Below are 25,511 nucleotides of genomic sequence, written 5' to 3'. Positions count from 1 at the left end.
TAAATTACAGCTTGCGTGTCGCGAATTAATACCTTTGAAGTTAAGTCCAACAGTCGTAATTCAATCAATTTTACAATATTTTTATTAATGTTTTAATATCCTCATGGAATAGTTCATTGGTACTTAATTATCTTTTTCAACTTTTTATAAAAAAAAAAAACGTTCCGGCAAAGGCCTTCTATCGTTTTCTTTCCAGTTTCCATTCTAACAGCATATGATTTGATGATATGTAATATACATGTACAACATAAGGCATGATATAATAAGTATCATCTAAGGTTCATTCATTTCATAAAAGCTATGATCGACAGACTATAAAATAAATACAACATAAGTAAAATATTAACTGCATGTACATGTATGTAAAACACTTTTTTTGTTTAAAGAAGCATGCAATGATATCCGAAAAATATGGTATAAATTTATTGTAATTTTCATTCTAACTGGGACATATCACTTCCAAAAGATAAATATTTGTTCTCATAATTCGATATGCTTCCAGTCATTTTCACGTAAATGTTGGTGTGCGGTTGCTAAAAGAGCAAAGCCCTCCTCTTTCACGCATTTCGAGAGGCGTATTCAGAGATTTTGGAATACGGAGGACGGTTGCAAACATATGATATTTTCAAATAAAATGGGAGAGGTCCTACACAGATCTCCATTTCTTTTATGATCCGCCACTGTATCTCGAACTTTAAAATTCAAATCTTGGATCTAACTCTGATGGCTTATAAAACTGGGATCGTTTAACGATGTTTCCCAATTGATTATTATATCAATTATTCCAATGGTCTTGTTCAAAACTACTTTAAATATATATTAGTTAATTTAAAATTACAAAAATGTATATCTAATCTCTATAGAAAGTTCATCCTATAGCTGTAAAATGGATGCGTATAATTTGAATATTTAAAGTAAAATGACATAGGCACATGAACGGGCAGTATAAATGAATGTTGCAGTAACAAAAATGTTTATTCCTTATATGCCTAGATACTTTAGATGGACCAATGAAAGTTTGACCATCATTTTCATAAGGTGATGGTCTTCATTGACTCAGTGCTTCAACACTTAGAATACCCTTGACTTCGATTTTTTTAAGGCTCTCCGGTTTTTAACATGCTCACTCCAGTCCGATTCTTAAACACTGGGTTTAACGGATGGTATGCTTTTTTCTAAGAATTAATTTAACAGTGTTCGATTCACCCTTTACGCGTTGTTTACATACATGATGCAAAATACACGCCTTTTTTATTTTGATAAGTTCGAAATCATTGATGGAAGAAAATATTATAGTGCAAACTGACCAAAGAGTCACAGGGTTGCCATCATATAATAACAGGTAAAAACCACCCCATTTTTTTTTTTAATTTCCGCAAAAAAAATGGCTGTCGTATAATGGAATAGAATGGCGCTGTCTTTCGTATACACTTTGTTTTCGTACGATAACTTGAATACTACTACAATGTAGTACTTACATGTACTTACTTAACATGATTCTAAACCACAAAAGAAAGGTTGGTGTTGATTATGGGCGTTTTGATCCCAACCCTTTTTGAATAAAGGACAAACAAATTAAGGAATCACAATCAAGCATCTCATAGAATTTAAAGTAAAAGCAAATGAAGGCTATATCACAAAGGTCAGACTGTGGTTGATTTTGGGGACTAATACTTGAATAATTATAAGGAATGAGGGGCCAAAAGAGACACAAATCAAGCCTTTTCTTGATGTCTGGTCGAGAACTTGTATTAAAGAGAATGTAGAGATTGCGTCTCTGAAATTGTACCACAAAAAGGTGTCATACAGAAAGGCTGGTATTGATTTGGGGGGGGGTTGATTTGAACCGTTTTAGAATTAGGAGCCAACAAGGGGCCACAAAGAAGCATTTTCATGATGTAAGGAGAATTACTTGGACATTTTAAGAATTTCTCCGTCTAAAAATCAGGCAAAATGTGTATAAGGTGTGGCACATGAAGAAAATTATTGCATTAACAAAGTATTTATACCTCACAACCTCAAGAAATTACTGTCTAAGTGTATGTAAAGTTTGTCTTTTTTAGATATTATTTCCCGAACTTTTTCCTTATATAAGCAGTCAAAAATATCTACGTCACCAATGCTTCAGGATCAATTTAAATAGCTTTTCAGTTGTTTTTAGATGTATTTGAATATGTTTGAGGCAAAAAAGACTAAATCGAGAAAATTTGTGTGCCACTCATTGCCTGATTCTTACACAGAATGGTACTTAAGTGAAATAATCTATTTGACACTGTACCTGTCAGTACTATTCCTCAAAGGAAAGGAATGGATTGAGTTTGGGGATCATGAACCGTTTAGGCATATGAGGCCAAATTCCAACTATTTGTCAAATACATTTTTAATTACCTCTGTGTCTCGAATCAAGCTGTACCTTGCGACTGAAAAGCAGCTTTCTGTCGCCAAAACAGTTTTCAAAGCGTTTTTGTATAGTAATGGTAGGTGAACAAGTGGAAAAACAGACATCAATGAAGTATGTAACGCGAAATATATAATGATAGTGCAAACAGGAAATTATTTCGTTTTTTCCCCGACGCCGTCAGTATAGTTTCGCTCTTTACCCTTTGACCTTAAAGACGCTCTTCCATGGAAACGCAAGTCACTTGGTCGCAATTCTATTTCTCGATAGGCCAAATCCTGATAACTTAGTAGCGTTCGATAAAACTGTATCGTAATTTAAAATTGTGTGCCATGTGTTACTGTAGAAAATTATAAATAAAAGAAAACAAATTTTACTGCTTCGGCTATCTTTTTTTAAAGATCGTACTTGTTTTTCGTTTATCATTATTATTATAATTACAATTATTTATTTATTTATTTCTATTATTTATTTATTTATTTATTTATTATTTTTTTTGTTTTTGTTTTGTTTTGTTTTGTTGTTTTGTTTTGTTTTGTTTTGTTTTGTTTTTTTGTTTTTTTTTTTTTTTTGGGGGGGGGTACTTCATAGATCTACCTTCAATGTATCCCAATTCGCTATTAACATTATTGTTTGTAGTACATTGGACTTTCTGTACTAAGGTGAGGGACGAAGCGTTGGGAGTGTGACAAACGTTTTCATGGCGACGTCTTCCTGACAGCGCTGCATTTCGGGAGCTTCCCCTCTTAGCTTTCACAAGCAAACGCTCATAATATCTTCTCGTGATTTCGGAAATCATGGGAACTTCGTGCACTAAAATACAGCATACAGCAGAGGAAAATGTTGTAAAGAGAAAGAATTTCGCAAACTTTCGAGATTTCTTGTTTGCAAAGTTAAAGATTCGTAAAAGGGTCCAAAACCAGTCCGAACCCAGATCGGCCCAAAATCGTAATGATGATGAGACTGAAGTAACACCGTTTAGTCCTGCATCAAATGATTCTATTGTAAGTGAAATCCGAGCAGAAGAAACCAGGTCAATCAGCAGTTCACTAAACAACAAGCAACAAGAACTTGAGCTCATTGATTTGGAAAATGAAGACACTCCATCAAATGCAAAACCTACTATTGTCGTAGGCAATAGAAAAATAAGGTTCAGACCATCAGCAGCTGTTGGAGCCAGACCAATAGGACCATTGCTTCCAATGTGTGTCGAAGAATTAAATAACGACATTCAGGAGATCATGTCCGATGATCTGACAACTTATCCAGAAGTAGCAGTAGGGGTTACACCCGCAGTGAGAAGCGCCGCACGGGTTGATATTAGAGAAGAACCCACCAGGGACATACCGGGGGTAGTTCTTCCGGGAGAAGTGATGGCATCTCATGAAGATGTAGTTAACAGAAGGAGAGCTCAACACGCAGTTGTATCCCGTCCACAACTTACGGTGCCTGGCATTCAATCAAAGAACCAGAGGGCTCTCGATAACTGGATACGGAGACAGACTCTGGCAGAAATTTGCAATCAAATTGACAATGATTAATCCCGCCATCCAGAGCCTTCTACATCATAGTACCATGTAAGGAGTAATTGACTCACTTCAGCATGAACATGTTCCTAAGATCAATCGGCAGTCAGCAAAAATATTCCCACAGGACAAATAACGTCGATAGAAACATTTACTTTGTGCTACTGTACACTAATATGGAAAATATTTTTATACAGTCTTTTGTAAAATATTGTTTTTTTTTTTTTTATAAAATGTAAATAAACACATTTCTTTGCAGTCAGTGTCTTGTATTAACAGTTTATAAACTCCTATTCGTTCTAAATCAGTAACTTCAGTTTATGAAAAGAATAAAAGTTAAAAAGACTGAAAACAAGTAAAAGACTAGAAGAAAATTAGAACTAAAAAACAAACACAAAAACAAAACAAAGCGCGAAATACAACAAAAAGATTTCACGAAAAAGGCTTTCAGCAAACACTTACTGTGCAAGCTTTCTCTGTACTATTTTCGTCTATCTTGTATTTCGGCGATTATAACAAACGCATGAATTTGCAAGCGTTTTCGATTTAGGTATACCCCACTCGTTCCATATAGTGCAAATGAGAAAGCCGCAAAAAGCAGTCGGAATCGGACAGCAACCAAAATCATTTTATGCCATATCAATCATATAAGCAATATTTTACTTGTTTACCCTAAGTGTATAGAGCCACAAACCAAATTGAAATTTAGAGTACCAGGCGAGATAATTGCGACGAAATTCGGACTGACGAAATGACGGACGGACAAGGTGATTCGAACATTTCACCCACTCGTTGAGTGAGATTATTGCCGGTTCTGGCGAGTACAGTCGTAATTAATAGGCTGCTATTTCGTCGGCTCCGGTAAAATTGCCTCCTTAATTAAAACACAAATGATATGTATGACTTAAAAAATGTACCAAACTTTTCTCGGTTTTGCCTTCTGAATGTAAATTGTAAAATATTAAAATATACCTATGAAATTAAGCAGTAGATGATAGAAAGTTTGAATTGCCTTTTAAATTGTTCCATACTATGCAAAGAAATCTCAAATTTTCGGTCTGACCCCCTACAACACTAACAAGATACTTCAGATTAGAGTCAATAAAAACTGGTCGTTTCACTTTCACTGGAGAAAAAGAGTTGAATAAGAAGTTCGTCAGATGATGGTCATATTTACTAAAAAAGGAAGAATGACTTCCATTTACTCTTTTAACTTTTTTATATTTTTAACAGGAGTTTGATCTCTCGAGTGGGAGGCAGAAATAGAGTGAGGGGGTTACATACGACGCGACAGAAAGACAAACTAGCTCTCTTATTGGACATTTTAGATACTTCCTATTTTTAAGAGATGTAATTTCAAGAAAAACCTTAACTTATATTCTATATACTCCTGCTTAATTATCTTGAATCAGAATATTTAATGCATCTCAATAATGACCCATAATCTTCTACAGTCATAAATAAGGTAGGTTTTTACATGTACCTTCAGACTTCGATATATAAAAATCTATCTTTTAATTAAGAGGAGAAACGAATCGTTACGGCCTACCCTTCTGCACCATTAGAATTATTAAGCGATAAGTTCAATGTATCAGTTTCCCTTTCATCTTTCGTCTATCCCATATAGGACTTTTTATGAGCAACTCGGCGGGTGTTTCTAGAAAAGCAGAGGACGCTTACCCTACGGCGCTCACGGTCCATGGTTCCAGTTTTTAGTGGAGTCCAAGTTGCTCATTTACTTTTGTTGCTTTGTACGTATTATTTTGGTTACTTTATGTTCTTTGTTCTGTGTGTCTGTTTTAATTATAACATTTTAAACTTTGTACAAAAACACAAAATGTGTACGTGGTAACCCATCTTAGAGGGTGGAAATTCTTAAAGAAAGAATACTTATATGCATTTCGACCACGATCTGGATGTTACACAAAATTATTAAAAATAATTGAAGACTGGAAGCAATCTCGAGATGAAAACAAATACATCGCATCTACTTCATGGATTTAAGTAATAAAAGCTTTTGAGTGGTTACCGCATGATCTTTTACTTCAGAAATTAAAAACCTACGGATTGTCTAAAAATGCACTCGAACTCATAAAAAAACTACCTTCCTGACAGACAACAATCAGTGAAACTTAGTACAGCACTGAGTGAATGGCAAAACATTTACAAAGGAGTTCTACAGGGTTCAGTTCTCGGTGTTTACTTTTCAACATCTTCATCAATGACATCTACTTCCAGAAAAATAGCACTATTTGCAATTATGCAGATGACAACATACTATCCCATGCACATCACAGCATTGACATGGTTATACAAAATCTAGAATCTGCCTTAGTAATTATAGATTCGTTTTCCAGTGCTCAAATGAAGGCAAATCCAGAAAAGTTTCAGGTTTTGGCCGTGGGGAAAAACAAAGGTTAAAAATATCCAGTGAGGAACTATTAAAGGTAACTGCTTGGTGCAGTCCAGAATGGAATTATGTAAAATATAATACAATTTATTTTATGTTCAATAATGCATTTCAGGCTTTCAGCTCACTTTTTGAAAAAAAAGTAAGGGGACTTTTAAGAACAAATTAGGGGGCGTAACTAGAATTAAAGGCAAAGAGAAGAGAGTCGAGGATTCTTTTTCTTTTTTCAAAAATACCAACCTCCCAAAAAAAAAATTCCTCGTTTTGTTCGCCTTAAATTATAGTTACGCCTTCCTAACATGCAATCTTTCATCCGCAACTGGTTGTTCTCAGGCAAGTGGACCAAATTAAATAAGGAAATCACCGTCTCGGTTTAAATCGATCTATAATGTTAAGTGTAAGTGTTTGTAAGGATCAGACAAAATGTGAAAAATCAGAAACATGCATGTCAAAACCCCAACGATTTGACAATGTAATACTACTCAAGAATGCTTTCTCTATTTGAAAAGACCATTGTTTGATTTCTGCATCATTAGATTTGCTCAGAAAATTTTCAATAGAATCTTAGAAAAATTAGGTTTTTGAGAGAGTTATCATCCCTTGAAATGTTCATTTTCAGCGCATTTCAATGAAATTGTAACTCAACGGTTCAGCTTGATACGGAAAATCTTGTCTGTTTTCCTTGATTCTGATGGTGCAAATAGTCAAATTACACTATCAAAATGATTTCACCTACTGCCTGATTCTTACAGGGACTGACACTTCCAAACAAAATTGCTTTAACAAAGACATCACATCTAGATATCCTCACCCATCAAAATCAGTGAAACCTGTCTAAACCAAGCCCTTATAACCCAAAACCTGTGTAAACCAATACCCTGGACTAACCAGAAACCTGACTAGACCAAACCCTTGATAAACCAGCAACATGTGTAAACCAAAATATGGTAAACCAGAAACCTGTGTTAACCAGTCTGGATAAACCAGAAACCTGTGTAAACCAAACCCTGGACAATCCAGAAACCTGACAAGATCAAACCCTGGATAAACCAGAAACCTGTGTAAACCAAAATATGGTAAACCAAAAACCTGTGTTAACCAGTCTGGATAAACCAGAAACCTCTGTAGACCAAACCCTTGATAAACCAGAAACTGTGTAAACCAAACCCTGGATAAACCAGAAACCTGTCTAAACCAAACTCAGAATAAACAAGAAATCAGTCTAAAGCAGATATAAAGTTCATTCATATAAGTTTGCACCTGTGTGAACCAGACACCTGCCTTAACCGTCCAAAATAGTTTCAGAGTAGACAGTTTTCCCTGTATAGTAAGTATAACTTACAGAAGATAAACTATGAATAACACTGTGAATATATTGAACAACCCATCAAGTTTTAAATGTTGGATAAGACACTGGGCAACCCATATATCATCCAATGCAGTTAATAATATCATTGGTTGTCAAATATTTACTGACACTTGTTGATTGACCACGGATGAAAACTGATGCAATAAGTATCCATATACTCTCTTGGATTCACGGTATTCACCAAAAGGATTTTCATTTCAAGAGTTTAATAAAGAAATTTTTAAATGAATATGCAACCCTAAACTTGAGGTAAGATGTATGGAAAGAAAAACACACAGCTAAGATATGCCCAACACTTTTGGCAGTGAAAATATAGTTAAGTGCCAGTCTCTGAAAGAATCAGACAAATTGGGAAAAGTTCAAAACACACGTGAGAAAACAATTCTCTTATCTGGCAGTATAATTTTTCTGTTTTTCTATTTGACCTCTGCATTACTGGATATGATTGGAAGTTTTTTTCATAAGAATGCGAAAAAAAATGAGTTATTTGCCCAATATTCATTTACAGTGCATTTCAATGAAATTAAAATTAAAAATAATAAGGAAAATCTTATCTTTCTTCCATGAGTCACGTGATACACTTACAATTACAAACCGTGTTTCACCCACAACATGATTCTTACAGAGATTGCAGGGCGGGACTGCTCCATCTTAATATTTGATAGCCCCACCCTTAAATTTTAAGCTACACCCTTGAACTGTTAGCCCCACCCTTAAATTTTAAGCTCCGCCCTTGAATTTTTAGCTCCACCCTTAAATTTTCAAAAATTGATAACAAAATCATATTTATAACCAAATAATGTAAATAATGAGAAGAAATTTTTTTTCTTTGGAAGCAAAATATAAGCTAACACTACAGAATTTAAAATGTATAAAAAAACGTTGACTAAATATTTCAAAGACTATGAATATGGAACATAGGTTGATTTGCCCCACTCCTAAATTTTTATTTGTTGGGATCCTTTGACTGACACTTAAGTTACAAATATCATCTATAAGTCAATTTAAAATGATAAAGTTCGGGGATGAGCAGCGTCAACACTTGATGGACAAATATAGCAGATAGTCCCCAAATTCTGTGTGAACCACCAGTATACACAGGCAGTGTGTAACCCTTTGTTGTACCCAGGTGATGTCTGTATTGTGTAGAGTGGATATTATTACAAAGCGATTTAATTGTCCTTGTGAAAACTACATCTACCTGTAAATAGAAGCAAGCTTAGTTGGAATATAATAAAAAAAAAATAATCACCAATTTCTCATAAATTCATAGCCCTAATATAACCCCAGTGCTTTACCAAACTTTTTATACAATGACCTATTTCATAAAAAGTGATCAAAGATGAGTGTCAAAATATTCTGTTTTCCACCCCAATTAATTCTTAAGGTACTTTTAGTGTGTCTCATACCTTAGAGTACAAATTTTATAAGTAGAAAGAACTGAGCTTGAACTGAGTTGAAGTACTATTTAAAATGTGTATCTATTCTGATTTTGATGGTTTAGTGTGTCTTACAGAATATAACTACCCATTTCAACAAATTAATTATCTCCCAATAATTTCAATATTATTTCTTACCTCATCTTTATTTAGAACCAGAGATTTCAGATCAATTTCACCACAATGGCCAATTACAGGAAATACCTGGATTTTTCCATCCTTCAGGAAGAAAGTGAAATAGTTAACAATTGTTCAACTCTCAATTCAGATATTATTGCATGTATTTATTGCAATTTGTATTTTTTCTCTTAAAATAAAGAAATTAATTTTAAGCTTCCTATCATTCAGAAATGTTTATACAGATAAGCAACAAAAGATCAGAAATATTTGAGAGATTTTACATGTTTTTATTTTCATGACCCCTTATACTTTAAAAAAAAAATAAAACCTTGCAAAATTTCTAAATTTGTAAGAGGGATGATAATCAATTCATCAAGTTCAAGGTAAAAGTGAGAAGAAGCATTCTCTTTTTAGCCTGACCAAAGTAATTGTAGTCATTTGTACCCTGCCTGGAACAGGAGCTAACGTTCCCCAGATATCTATCTTGTCTTCTGGCAGTCCAATTTCCTCGTGTGATTCCCTTAACGCTGTGTGTATAGGATCTCGGTCCCCATCATCTGCTTTACCACCTGGGAAGCTGTAACATAAGTCTAAAACAAGTAGAAACAAAAGTTCAATTTTCTCTCATTAAATTTTTGAGATAGAAATTATATAAATTGTGTATGTAATGGGTTGAAAGAGTTTTCATTCATGATTTGGTAGATTTATTAGGAAGATGGTTTTCCTCCAAAATATAGGTCTAAATGCAGAAAGATACATAAAAAATATGGTGTATATAGAATGAAAGCATGATTTCTTCAGTGGGTATCTAAACCATAAACAACCATTATCATAGTCTATATCAAAATTTTATATGGATTAGTACTAAATCCCTTAAACTATCACTTGATATGCCGCTTATGAACAACCTTGACACCCTCACATGTTTCTGTCTTTTATGGTCATTCCTGATGGAGATTTACTACCCCGCCTTCAAAAATCTAAGTTTGTTGGGCATTCTTTATGAAAAACTGAAACTTACTGTTTATATTTCCCTATTCTAAACATGAAAAATCTCAACTTTGGTGAGTCTGAACTGCACATAATCAGTCAGTTCCTATTTTAATTTTTTCTGAGTACATTTCATCATTTAAACTTGAACCTACCATACTTCACCTCTATGCATAGGCATTGTCATAGGACGAACCATGAATAATAAGGATGGTTCACCATCTACTGTACAAAAAGGGAGCAGAACTGAAGCTTCTCCAGCATTGTCACTCAGTATTGTTGATCGGGCTGCAGTGATGTACAAACCAGCTGACAATTTCTTTTGAAATGCCAATTTGCTATCATTGCTGAATATATTTGTGAGGTCAGTTCCTGATATATGCCTGAGCATTGTTATCTGTTGCTTGCAGGACCTTGAACAAATCCTCATAAACTGTCTTGTATTAATCATAGTGTTTATATTGGTTTGATGATTTTACAATCAATCAAACTTTTGTTCTTCTCCTTTTCTTAGATTAATGATTTAAACATTATTCAATTCATGGTTAACTGGTGCTTTTGAAAATCCTGAAAAAAAGATAAAATAGAAGTAAAGCAATAAAATTCAGTAATGATTTTCTTGTCCTAATTTTCCCCATAGGAGTTTTTATAAACCTTAATTATACCTTTAACAAAGCATTATTTGAATTTTGAGCTATTTGGATATAAAAACAATATGAAAACTAACCCCAACTAAAGGGTGCAGACATTCATGTATACAAGAAAGAAAATGTTTAATCAGGCTAAAAAAAATAATACTCTCCGTTCCTGTTACCAGTTGGCAGCAATAAAAATAGGTTAGGTAGGTAGGTAGGGAAATTATTTTATTTTTCAAAACATTTTACAGTAAGTTAATGGGGAATTTAACAGTGCTTGAGCCACAATGGCCATGAAATTTTAATGGGTAAGTACAAAATAGTGGATTGTTAGGGTAGTAGAAAACTTATTATGTTTGTTTACTTGTAAATAAAAGAAAAAAGTTCTGTTAAAAAAAAACAACCAGTCTCCTGACCAATGTTTCATATCCAGAGCTGTGCATAGATTACCCTATTCTTCTGTGTATTCTTGACATTTTTCCCATTCTTTCTCTACTTCAGGAGGGGTGCATGGCATACACCAAAAGGAGTTTCACTATTTTTTTCCCCAAAGATTTAATTCATATTTGAGAGATTGACCACTAATAAAATCTATACAATGTACAGAATAGTCTGTATATCCTCTGACCCTGTAACCATCCTCTTGATATGTAAGGTTAGGGTCAGAATGTTGTGCCATATAAAAAGGGAGATTTAGCACTTCAAACACTTCTAATGACTTTCAGGTTGAAACCTATGTGTACATGTACCTATTTAGAAATATGAGAAAACTGGTCAAGGAATACTTCTCCCCGGCAAGTAATTCTCGCAATCTGATTTTTCTTCCTCTCCTGTGAAATAAAATCATGCCCAAAAGGTAAAGAAAAACAGATTGCTGATATTTGCTCTCAAAAATTAAATGAGCTATCATACAACAATTTTCATAGAGCAATAAATTTTAATGAGCAGATTGGTGAGAATTCTTCAGTCTTGAAAATAGTAAGATCTACTCTCTGACCAGTATGTACAGAAACAGTGCCTCCCTGACCCTAGTCTCAAAGACCTATATCTACCATTCATAAAATGTTTTGGGCTTTGTTGCTTTAACATTGCACATGCACGTACTGCTTCTTCGTGGAGACTGATAAAATCGTTTTAATGACAGAAATCCTACCATTTTTACATTGAAATGAATGAGTTGTTGTTATTTAAAACTAGAATCTACTAACCTAGTCTTGGAATGTGTTTGTTGTAAGCATTACGTTTTCTTTCTTCGATGTACATGTACACATATTGTAAACAGTGAAAGGGCAAATTCTAGGACTTCAATCCAAAGGTCGTCTGCTACACAAGAAACGTAACTTTTGAAGTGAACGAAAATATGTAATCTTTTTAAACAGGCGATGAAGAAGCACGGTAGATCAATATATCATATTCAAAATTTCAATTTTTTATTCATCAATGTTTGAGTTGCCTTATTTAAGTGTGACTTTATAGACTCGCATGAAAATAAGTAATTTCGTTTTGTAAAATGATCGATAAAGTTTGTAAACATGGCTGCGCCCACTAAGAAAACAGTTGAACTTTTTTATGATGTTGTTTCTCCATATTCTTGGATCGCTTTTGAAGTAAGACCATCACCACTCTAAGATTAAAAAAAAAAAATTTGGTTTGTTCGTTTTTTTTTTTTTTTTTTTTTTTTTTTTTTCTTTTTTGTGTGTAGTCTGTAGATTTTCCATCTAACATTTTGGTTTTATCTGCAAAAAATTCGAAATGTTCAAATTCTACTTCAAGGCACTTGTGTTAACTTATCAATAAGCAAAGCTTTGAGGACTTATTGTTGTTACAAAATAGTTTCTATTAACCTCAATTGTAGAATTAAAAATGTATCATACATAGCACATGAGCGTGAAATCTTAGATTTTCAAAACAAAATAAAAATATTCTCCAGAGTCAAATCCCAAAAGGAATTCAGGTCAAATCCATCTTGGAGAAACCTGAAATGTCACCCACAATGAGTCTCAGAGCTACTTGGTTGACTCATAACATATTCTGTTAAAAAGAAATCCTTTTTCAATCATTTCCCTGAATATTTTGGTGGTCTTAGTATATCAGTTCTGTAATTATTTTATTTCCTTGCTCCCTGTACAAGATCATTAAGCATAACATGTAATACAGAAAACCTGACCACAAACCAAAGTGGTGCAATGTATTGGGAAAGCTGCCATGTTCTTCGTATGTGAAAGAACCCTGCTGTGGTATTCAGTAGGAGTAGGAACCTTTGCTCTCCACCATAAGAGGCTAAATTGCCCGACCCTACCCACCTCTAACTATTTTCAGTGGCAATAAAATTTGTCAACCCTATTATCCTTTTGTCCTGTCCCATTTTCCATTTCTTCATAATTTCATGTTCATTTTGTTATCCATTTATGATTCATAGTTCATAGCCTGGATATAGGTGGAATATTGCTTCTTGGGCATTAAACACCAACAATCAATCAATCGATATTACAATGCTTTATGAAGCTCTAAAATACAGTTCATTGGGGTCAATATCAGAAGGAGCTTAATAAAGCTCTTTCAGGTAATAAATAATGTACATTATATAATTCAGATATTAGAGACCATTGTTTTGTCATTGTAACTTTTGATATTTAAATTTTGAGGATTATAGATGTACATGCACAATACTTTGGATTTTTCAGGTGCTGACACGGTACAAATCAGTATGGAAAGACATGGACTTAAAGCTAAAACCCTTTTTCTTGGGTGGGGTCATGAATGAAGCATGTAAGTATATCATCATTCTAAAATGAATTGAAAGCTGCTGTCCAATTTTATGAAAGAAAAAACACAAACACAACAGATATTAATCATTTTTAACAAGTAAAAATGTACATCATTATTAAATGTTTTGTACCAGTATACAATGTATGCCTAATATCAGACAACTATTAAAATATCCAGTGAGAGAACAATGTTCGTACAAGATTGTGAAGATGATAAAGAAGACTAAAGAACTTTTGCCCAGGACTGCCTTCCAATGGAAACCATTTTATAATCTCCATCACTAAAGAACAGTTTTGTCTGTTTCCTGTACTAATTTGAAACATTTACTTTATTAATTAATGATTACAATTCATGCAGTGCCATGCAATTGAAGTCAAATAACATGGATGCATTTGATAAGGGTACATGTATATTAGGAGTTAAACCCACTTAAAATTTGACAGAAAATAATATACAGTACTTTTTGAATAAAATTTCAAAATGTCAGTTCTTATCATTTTAAGGTTTATAACATGACTATCAATTTAAACCACAGGAAATAAAAGAATTCAAGTATGGCCTAATGATTTAGGAGAGGGCTAGGATTAGATTTAAAAAAAAAAAAGGCAGGACATACCAATCCAGGGGAAAAAATGTGGTCAGGACAGTGCAGACTTAAAAAAAAATACAGGATACAGATTTAGGCTGTAAAATATGTATTTAATTTGTGTGTGTGAAAAAAAAATTCAGGTTCTAATTTTACTGGAAATTGAAAGGCAGGATTAAAATTTTAATCCTAGCCCTGCCATAGATATCTAATGATCACTCCCTTACTCACAACACCTTATTCCATTTTCATCTAATCAGGACCAAAAAAAAAAATATCACCATAAAAAAAACATTTATTTCTTGGGTAAAAATTAAATATGCATATTTCATTATTAATGATATGAAGAGTTGGGTAGGCTATTATTATAAACTTTATACTGATAGCCTGTTTGTAAGTCTACCAAAAAAAAACCAGATTCTCATAACAGGGAATTTTACAAAAACTGAACTTTCAGACAAAATAAAATTTTCAGTAGGCCAAATTATATTCTATAAATAAATTTCTAAAAATATGGTGTACATTGTACTTCAATTTTTTTATTCAAAGCAAATCGCCCACCTGCAATGGTACCTGCTAAAGGTGCATACATGATGAAATATGATCTTCCTAGATTGTCACAGTACTACCAAGTACCCATAAAAATGCCTGAGGTATGTAGTGTAAATATAAGAAAGTTAGAATATATAAGGTAATGATATATATTTAGTATGCATGATCTTCTTCTTTAGGATTTCCAGTACACCATCTAAGAACATTGTATAGATGATTAATTATTGGTGCATGCATGGCCTATTTTACATGAAAATGTTAATAATTTTAACTTATCTACATTGAAAGTTGTGAAGAGAACAGAAGTAGTCATTTGTGTTTAAGATATGTATGGGAGGTAACAAATGATCAGTTGAGGGTAGAGAGAATAGCATGTTCCACTAAGTAATAGTGAATTGGAAAAATGAAAACCTGTAAGAATCTTTTGAAGTGTTGATACATGTACATTGTATGGCCAAAAGTGAGAGAGTGTGATGTTTTCTTGTTCTCTGGTCCGATGGAACGAGTGCTAAATGACCTATATTATCATTTCTAAATAATACAGTGTTATGCAGCCCATGATGATGTTTTCATAGCAATTTAAATTGTTAACATCAGAGGCTGGAATTGATTTGAAGGCCATTGTCTGAAGATGAAGTGGACGATTTAGAATGAGCTATCAATGTCTATCAGTCATAAATTCAAATAATTATTGAAAAGTGTAAATCTTCTTGTCCAGTTTACTATCTAAGGCAATTAATGTTAATTACTGTGAAAGTACTATTGTACGTGGGATTCCAATTTTTATGGTTTTTGTTGGTAGACCAAATCACAAATTGGGTTCCCAATGAAAATGAGTTTCCCATTGATGTGTATACTGAAAACCTCAAAACTAGAAACTCAAGAATCCACAAACTTGTGTTTCTTCCATTAGCCACAAAAATTGGTATCCAAGAATTGAAGTACTTTTGCAGTATTTGACTTGCTGTATTTGACTAAGTTTTTTTGTAGGATCCAATGACAGTGTTGTTTAACAAAGGGATTTTGACAGCAATGAGGTTTTTGACAGCAGTTGATATGGAAAATCCAAATGTCACAGAAGACCTCTCTAGAGAGATGTGGATGAGAGTTTATAACAGGGTAAATGTGTAAATGTAATGTTTTATGCTTAGCATGAGTAATTTAATCATTCAGTTCTCCAGTATGGAAATACAAAATGTGTTATGAAAGTGTGTATGACATTGTTGGTGCTTTCTGACAGTGTAATCATAGGCAATACACAGGAGTATGTGTATTGTGATGTATTTGTCATTTCTCTATGATTTGGTTGTTTTATATACTTCTTGGATGGCTAGATATTTACAATATCACACAATGGATGATGCAAACAAGTGATATAAAAATTTGGCAAATTGCAACTGGTTGTGATGTGGTTGAGTCACAATTGATTCTGTCTTATCTTATTCCTTACATCTTCTTAAAAAATAATCATCTTAAGTACAAATCCTAGGTTTTGTCTGGTTATTAAAAAATTCCCAATTTAAAAAAAAATGAGGAACATTTTCCCAATAGAAATGGATGAGATAGTTTTGAAAAAGTCCAATAATATCACTGTGTGGTGAACATATATTTTCCAAGTGATGGCACATGTATTTCAAAACCAATATTAAGATTTGGGAAAAATACATTATTATTATATAGTTACTTTTATTTTCTTGTTTTATTTTTTATCCAGGGACAAGGAATATTTGACCAGAAAGAACTTATTGAGGTTTGTTATGACTACTTTTTCCCATTTTTCTTAACCCAATTAAATTACTTTAGGACCTGTTTTTTGAATTTTTCATATAGTAGCTTGAAAGGTCTTAAAAAACAAGGATAATTTTACAGCGAATCTTAGAGAATTGGGCATTGAGATATAATTGCCTTTAGAAAATGGCCAATTCTAAATACATTGTATTTTGATCCCTATCACTGTGTATTAATTCATTTAAAAGTATAATTAATGTACTGTTTAGGTATTAATTTTCGTAGTGAACAAATTATCACTATTCACAGTGGACTGAAAAGTATGAAATTGAAATTGATCTTGACACTATGTAACAATAAACTCTTTTTTTTTGGAACCCTGAAAACTGATACCTGCAAACATGTTCACTAGACAGAATATGAGAAAATAAATGTTTACAATAACTTGTTAATTTGTACATAATATTGTTGTGGTACATAGTACTTGTCTGGTCTGTATATAAGTAGTAGAAACACTTTTTAATTTTTAGACAATATAATTTTTTTACATGTGTTCAAAGTCATAACTAAGACTGTGATGCTTTGATGATCAAGTGTTCAAGAGTTGCTGCCCTTGATATATACAAAAGTTGTAACTGTAATTTATGTTGATGAAAGCATATTTTCTGTATAAAATAGATCAGTAAATTTCATGGAATGGTCTACAATTTTTAAGTTAATTTTACAAATACAAAAGTAGAAATCAAGTACCAGTCCACATATAATTCAGACATTGTCAATGGTAAAATGATTCATGGTGTAGAAAAACCCACCAAACAAACGATGCTTTTTCAATTTATATATGCTATACTTTCATTTAACCATAATCATTTCTTCATTCACATCTGCCCTTTTTAGAAAATTATACATTTATCTCCCACTAAAATAAAAAAATGAAACCAAGTCAAGAATGATAACTCTTGCAAAATGCCAATTTAATGTTAAATCTATGATTTTTATTTCAAAAGTGCAACAACCAAATGAAAAATTAAGACTGGTTATGTGATCAGTAACTGTTTCTTAACAAGAAAATAAACTGAATTTGGTGGATTTTTTAAATGCACGAATCACCTTCTGTCTGAATTTTAGAAAGACTGCTACTTTAAGAGGTAGACCTAGGGTAAGGGACACAACTCTTACAAATTATTGGAATGATTGTATTCACTATTTTACATCAATCTCATGTAAGGGTCAAAGTAACTCAGACTTTTTTCATTCTTTTTCAAAGGAAAGCTTAAAAGGCTTTGGTGAAATTGAATATGATACAAACATATCACTGATTTCAAGAGTTATTTCTTTTACCCAAGGTCTACCTCCTTAAATGATGATATTGATGGTTTTCTATAGACCATTTGCATTGAATACCTGACAGGTTGTGTCAAATTTATACGGAATGTCAAATGAGCAGTCTAGAAATAGAACGTAACAGTGATTGACTTGAAACAAAAACAATATACAGATGAGGCTTAAAATCAGGGTAAAACGTGAGACTGAATTCGTATATAGTTTTTATTTCTTGTCAGTATACTGTTATTGTCTTCATATTGCAATCCTTATTACTTTTTAAAGCAATTTTATTATTATATGATGTATTTATTATATTTTATCACCACTAGTGGCCCCTGATAGTGACCACATGATAAACAGGTAGTTCATGCAATAGTAGGAAAGTAGGCGGAGCCAAGGTGTTATATACTGTCACTGACTGTATACCATTAATAATTATACTGTCAATGCATTTTGGTTGCTCAAATAGAATGATTGCTCTAGAATTGTATCTTATAGGCTGCAAAGAATGTAGGAATAAGTGAAGGAGTAGCAAAGCATGCCTTTGCCAGATCATCCAGCGAGGAGGTGAAAGATAGACTAAAAAAATATACAACAGAAGCATTAGATCATGGGGTATGTTTTTATTTAATTTTTTTATAGAATGAAGGGGGAAGTCCATATACTGTATAGCTTGAAATTTCCACAGGGTGCTAATTTTGGCATATTTTAGCAGTCTGTCTGAAAAACTCCCAAGTAAATTTCATGAAATATTTACTCTGTGCTCACATACTATGTGCACCACTTAGCATCCACTGAAATAGGAATCTTCTATAATTTGTATGCCAGGTTCTTTTTTGCCTAAAATCATCAATTTTGACACCTGCGAAAATATCCATCCATATGGTAACAAATTACAACATCAAGACAAAAACCAGGAATAACTTGGAAACATGAAGAATGGTCCTGATTTAGTACAGGTATTTATGATGGAAATGGTGGGTTAAACCTCCCACTTCCAATCAATGGTCTTGGGTATATTGCAATACAAACAGGCAACGTGAAATGGCTGCCAAGCAAAATCAGAATTACGAAAGTGTTATTTAGATATTTGGCCAAGTAAACTTTAATGGTAGATTCTTGTCCAACCTTCACAAAAAATATGGGGTGGGTAGGAGGATTTCATTTTTTTATTTTTTATTACTTACCAGATATTTGCTAGCCTAATTTCAGCTATATGATGTGTAGATATGTTCTAAATCCACAGCCATATCAGTTTCAAAAGAAGAAACATCGTTTTAGTCACCAAGAAATGAGAGATTTGTGTGTTATAGTATCTCAATACTAGAATCTGATGGTAAAAAAAAATCTGATTTTGAAATTCCCACCCAATTTTTTTTATTTGTGTCAATTTTTTAAGCAACAGGGGATGAGAATCTACTTTTTATTTTAATTGGCTTTATGAAAATTCATCATCTATAATCTTTTTGCCATAATTTAATAAAGGCAGCTAGGAAACAATTTCTGCAAAAAATGTATGTAACATTTTCATTGTCAAGAAAAAAAATGAAACATACAGTCATGAAAGCAGCAAGCTATAAACTGTAGAGACACTGTATTTGTATGGTATATAAGTATTTGGAACATTTGAGGTAGATCAAACCTTATATTTTTAGATTTCCCTCATTTTTTTCCAAGATGACCTTGAACAAACATTTTGTGTAATTTTGATATAAAAAGCATAGGCCACCAAACAATATTTCGAGGTAATTGTGCCAAAAATAGGTGGTTTTTACAACATTTTAAACAGATTCTGAGATAATTTTCACTATTTTGCAAACTATAAAAAAACTGGGTTTTTTTATTCAGTGATTTAGTAGCAAAATTTGTAGTTTTAAAATGGAAGCAAGTCATCAGAAGTTGAGAACAGTTAAATCAATATTGAGGCTGGCAGTTTTCAGCCAGGTTTTCCATATCAGAACTGTTATTCAGTAATATACTTTTTGTTCCTATGTAGTATGTTTTATCTGTATATGCCCAGTTATTGATGTTTATAGGCTCATTTCATTAACTATTGAATTGGCAACTGTATATATATTTTACACAACTGGTTGATAATTAAGCTTATATCCTATTGTAAATCATTATTTTGTTTCAGACATTTGGTGCACCAACTATCATTGCTCATGTAAATAACAAGCCTGAGTTTGTATTTGGCTCTGATAGATTTCCAATTCTTGCCATGTTACTAGGTAATTATTTTGATATATTTCCAATGCTTGCCATGTTACTAGGTAATTATTTTGATAGATTTCCTATTCTTGCCATGTTACTAGGTAACTATTTTGATAAATTTCCTATTCTTGCCATGTTACTAGGTAATTATTTTGATAGATTTCCAATTCTTGTCATGTTACTAGGTAATTATTTTGATAGATTTTCCAATTCTTGCCATGTTACTGGGTACTAGGTAATTATTTTCTTGTTGCTTGTAATTGTAGTTATACCAGTATTTTCCAATGCCATGCTAAATAGGGCTTGTAAGTCTTGTTTTTAATTATTTTTTATGCATATTTCAAAACCTATTTGAATTTAGTTTGCTACTTACAGGTACAATATGATGTATAGTTCTACATGTATTTTTGTTATTTCTATCCTTACTATGGTGTAGAAGATATTAAATGTCATATTTATATCATCTTATTAACCCCTACCATGCAGTAACCATATATACACGGTCATGGGCTGTTTTCCAATTTTTGGGTTCTGCCAATTTTATTTTTAGCTTTGGAAACATCAATTTGATTTCATATGCAAGCAGAGTGAATGTGCTTTAAAATGAGGCTTTCTTATACAGAGTTTTATCAAAATAGTTTTCAGGTGAACAAGAGGTCATGAGAAGGCCACACAAAGTTTTATTTAGGGGTAGGGCTCAATTCTTGGCCTCTAACAACAGCGGAATGGATCCATAGTGCTTCATTTCACCTGGTTTCTATAGAATAATGATATCTCTCACCACTCCCACGATGTCAACCCCATATACTAACCACTTACGGTTTTGACCAATCTGAAGCCAAAAATTGCAAAAAATCCTTTTTTTTTCTCATGAATAACCCCTCTGGTGACCCCTGACCTTCCACTTATGACTGTAATGGACAATTTTTGGCTTAAATTACCATAAGAGGGAACAAGCTTTGGAAAAATTACACTTTGGACACTGTCTTTCCCTTGGTGAGCACCACATCTGGTGAAAAATGACCAAAAATGACCATTTCCAGGCAACAGACCCATTTTCCTGCACATTGAAAGATTATAGTCTTTATTCAATTAAAAAACAACAACTTATGCTTTTGAATGGTAGTTTGGGATCATTCTCGAGAATTCACAGGGTCATATGAGGAAACATACAAGCCCATAGGCAGTTATCCTTTTATTATTAGGAATTTGACCAAAAAGTAGAAAAGAGAGCCTTGTGCTTTATCCACCAGAGTGTATCATTTCATTAAAAAAAGAAAAACATGTGGTACTAAGACAATAATAAACAAAACCAGTGCTCATACTCGACATGAAGTGAAATCTTTGTCTTAAATGATTTTCCAGGGACAACAAAATTATGGTTACATAAGAGAGGTGGTCTTTATATATAGGTTAATTTTACCTAGCAGTCACTATTTAGGGGCGTTTTACTCATAGTCTATTTAAAGACAGGTTATTGCTGTATACATGTTATCCCTAAGATATGTATGAAGCTTAAAACAATGGGAAAATTTGAGGCTGTTCATGAATTATTACTGGTTTGAGTTGAATTCCTGTATTTACTACCAACTTCCAATTTTCAAAGATAACACAACAATGACTGCAAAACATTTAGATATGTTTCTTATGGGTTGGAGTTACAAATTAAAAATGAAGCCAAAAAATTTTTTCTCAGAATATATAGGAATCCCAATGCCTCACTTTCATTGAGCTTGTAAAGGTAACATGTAGGATATGTTTTGTACATGTACATAAAAGATGGTTATGAACAGTGCCTGGTTTTATATTAAATCAAGATTTTCTTCAAATGCTTCCACCAAATCCAAGATTTGGGAAAGAACTCAATGATTTGAGAATTTTTATCAAGTCCAGGCCATTTGTTTGTAAGAGGAGAAAATTCTATCACAAGGTTCACATGATTAGAATACAACGGAGTGCTATCAGCTAAAACTTCTATTTTTGTTTATTTTTCAGAAGAGGAGTGGAAAGGACCTCAGAACCATCTTAGCAAATGTAAACTATAGTGTTGAACAATTTAGGTTGTGTTTCATATATTGATGGCAACAAATTTGATGTGATTATTTACTACCTAACAGTATGATTGAAGTTTAAACATTTGGAATATGGAAACAGTATTATGAAAGAATTGTATAATAAGAAAAATCATGATAAATACACTATTAAAGGAGTCTATAGTGCATTTTTGTTTATAATATCCCAACTCTAATGAGTAAGGGCTATATTGCAATCATCTTGTCTGGTCATCTGTGTATCTGTCTGTTACACATTTTTGTAACAGATTTCTAAGCTTCTGTTTGAGGGATTGTTTATATATTTTCTCTCCCCAAAGAAAAAGGGAAATATATTGGATTACATTTCTTTCACCAAAAATAATCTTTTCCTTTTGTGAAATAAATTACCGATATATTTTAATGAATTGATATTTTTGAGAAAATACATTTGTATACGTTTTTTATTACTTGTGATGATATTTTTGAATATTACTTGTACTATTATGAATGAATTGAGATAATTTTATAATAAAAGAATATACTAGTATGTATATCAGCAATGTTTGTTTTTGTTTTTTGCCTATTTTAAATACATGTATCATACAAAGTCAGGACAACAAAAAATTTAGTTTCTTAACTCTTTTCTTTGCATATGCATTAAAGTTTAAGCTTCAATACCCATTATTTCCCATGCAACAAAGTTGTGTAGAGTATAATGATTTGACATGTATTTCCCTCAGTCCTATCATTGTCATCACAGATCCTCTCAACAAAAAGGAATAGTTTGGAAGTAACAGCACAGTATTTAGTTGTGAAAATATTACAAGAAAGTTTTGATCTCTTAAATTTTGTGGGAGTTATGCCTTTTGAAGATGGTTTCCAGTTGGACCAGACTGAAACATCTTCATCATCCAAACTCCTATTAAACAACTGAAAAGAATTTCATGAAACTTTGAAGCAGATAGTATAGGCAGTTTTTAGACACAGTATGTAGTTGTGCATATTACAAAGAAAGTATGATCCCTTAAAGTTTGAGGCCCTCTGAACAGGACTGACACATCTTGGTCATTCAAGCTGAAAAGAATTTCATGAAACTTGGTATGTAATATAGTATGTAGTTGTGCATTGTACACATTACCAGAAAATGTTGATCCTTAAGATAGTTTCCTGAAATGCACCAAAGAAACATCTTTTCAACAACCCCTGCCCCCCACCAAAAACAAAATACACTGCAAACTTTAAATACTGATCCAACACCTTATCATCTAAAAATTTAGTTGATTACATTGAAAAAAAGGAGCTTGGAAGAGCACAGCATGATACAACTGCAGTATACAAACCCAGAACAATTGGGGAAAATGTAGGCATCCTATTAGTTTTTGACACATGTAAGCATAGGGACTTACAATTTATTATGGACAAAACTTGTTTGGACACAAAACTTATTTTAAAATTAAATTAAATTCAAAATTTTCAAAATCAGACCAAAAATTAAAAAGTCAATTTTTGGGGTGCGGCACTTTAGACTCCTTATAACTTGAAAATCATAAGATATATCTGAAACATGATTGAAAAATCCAGACAGGATTTTTCATAAGGAATCCATTGAAAAAAATTTCAAAATTGGACCAAAAATAAACAAGTTAATGACTGGACATCAGGAAAATGCATGTTTCTAGTCCCTAATTTCTTAGAAGCTCAAGTCTTTATCCCAAAAATCAATCCAAGTGACAATTATGATATCAAATATTGTTTAATAATATCATAGACATTTCTAAGCTTTTACTGGAGTTAAGTAACAGTTTTTTTTTAAATCAGACAGAAGGTCAATGTTCTCCCCATAATTTTTAAATAGCACAGCTCTTATGGCCTTCATCAAAAATTATAGCACAGAGCCCATAATGCATTTTATGTAAAATTAATTACTAATAGCACAGTGCTAAGAAATCATAGCGCTGCAAAGTACAGTGCTACAATGGCCTGGGAGAACACTGGAGGTGATTAGTGCATTTAAAGAATCCACCAAATTTAGTTTAATTTCTTGTTCAGAAATGGTTACTGATCTCATAACCAGTCTTAGTTTTTCATTTGGTTGTTGCGTTTTTGTGATAAAAATTATATAGACTAAATACATGAAATTGGCACTTTGCAAGGGTTATCGTTCTTAATTTGGTTCCATTTGGCCAGCACTCCACAGTATTGTAGAACTGCCTAATTTTGTAACATTTATCACTTTAAAAAATTGTCAAGCATCTGTTAACCTATATATCTAGAAATAGATCAAGCCAAGGCCTTCAGGATGCAGTAAAAATTTTCTGGAAAAAAATTACCCACAGCAAATAGGGTTATCATAGAAACCATGCAATAATATGCCAAAATTTTAAATTATTATTGGTTAAATTTTGAGCTATTTCACTTTGTAATTGGGTTTGTAAGTCTCGTCATGTGACTCCGTGGTTTCACGAGAATGGGTCATAGTATACCATTCAAATGCATAAAGATTTGACATTTTCAGAGCATTGGATTCAGTATATAAAACCAAAACATTTTTTCGTGTAAAATACCAATAAAAATGGCAAATATCTATTTCCACATGACAATAGTGGTAAGAAAAGCGTAAAATAGAAAATTTTGCATTGTAATACAACGTTTCAAGATCCCGGAAGTAAACAATAAAATGCAGACTGGTCTCCGGATTTCAAAACATTCTACAAATTCTGGTTAGGAAAATAAAAGTAGAATAATTTCACTTTCACAATGAAGTCAAATTGTCATTGAAAAAAAGACCCTTCAACATTGAAAATATATAAAACATTGCAAAATACTTTTAAAAGTCCCCTTTCTCAGAAAATGTTTTATCAACAATAGATTCTTCATTTTTAATCACTATAGCAACCACCAGCTTCCATTAATATCATTTTTCATCCCTAGCCAATAGTGCGAAACTAAACTAAACTGTGGAGTGCTAGCTTGGTTGATTTTAGTGTGAGACAAATGTATGATTTTTTCAAAAGTGCAGATCTGAATACAGAAATGATTATTTATGTAAATATATAGCACATGTAAGACTAAAAAACCATTGTTTGTTCTGTGAGTTTTTCTACACCATGAATCACTTCACCATTGGCTGTGTCTGAATTTTATATTGATTAGTAGACCTAGGGTAAGAGGCATTACTCTTAAAATCAGTGATATGTTTGCATCATATTAATTTTCACCTAAGCCTTACAAGCTTTCACTTGAAACAGAATGAAATCAATCCAAGTTACTTTGATGCTTACATGAGATTGATATAAAGAGCCTGAATACAAACATTCCAATTATTTTAAAGAGTTGTGTCCCTTACCCTAGGTCTACCTCCTTAAATAGTTGAATTCTATGAAATGCTCATTTTAGATTCAAAACAAAATCATGAG

The 25,511-nt window shown here is 32.6% G+C and overlaps 2 protein-coding genes across 2 annotated transcripts; one reads left to right on the top strand and one right to left on the bottom strand.

The window, feature by feature from the left end:
* Positions 1–7,892: 7,892 nt before the first annotated feature.
* Positions 7,893–12,202, bottom strand: LOC148602020 (mitochondrial coenzyme A diphosphatase NUDT8-like). Its single transcript, XM_088554483.1, has 5 exons — positions 12,096–12,202; positions 10,408–10,819; positions 9,707–9,839; positions 9,281–9,361; positions 7,893–8,904 (listed from the first exon to the last, which is right to left on the bottom strand). Exons 2-5 carry the CDS (start codon positions 10,701–10,703, stop codon positions 8,692–8,694), a joined length of 723 nt encoding a protein of 240 aa, XP_088410609.1. The 5' UTR covers positions 10,704–10,819; positions 12,096–12,202; the 3' UTR covers positions 7,893–8,691.
* A 178-nt stretch (positions 12,203–12,380) lies between these two features.
* On the top strand, positions 12,381–22,646 carry LOC148602019 (glutathione S-transferase kappa 1-like). The gene is made up of 8 exons (XM_088554485.1): positions 12,381–12,494; positions 13,572–13,656; positions 14,792–14,895; positions 15,785–15,913; positions 16,509–16,544; positions 18,347–18,463; positions 19,986–20,079; positions 22,058–22,646. The coding sequence occupies exons 1-8, from the start codon at positions 12,420–12,422 to the stop codon at positions 22,105–22,107; spliced, it is 690 nt and encodes a 229-aa protein (XP_088410611.1). The 5' UTR covers positions 12,381–12,419; the 3' UTR covers positions 22,108–22,646.
* The last annotated feature ends 2,865 nt before the right edge of the window (positions 22,647–25,511 follow it).

The sequence above is a fragment of the Perna viridis genome, chromosome 12 (genome assembly GCF_037379345.1).
Source record: "Perna viridis isolate PV_CMFRI_1.1 ecotype Kerala chromosome 12, ASM3737934v1, whole genome shotgun sequence".
NCBI lineage: Eukaryota > Metazoa > Mollusca > Bivalvia > Mytilida > Mytilidae > Perna > Perna viridis.
This window is presented reverse-complemented; position numbering and strand designations above follow the sequence as displayed.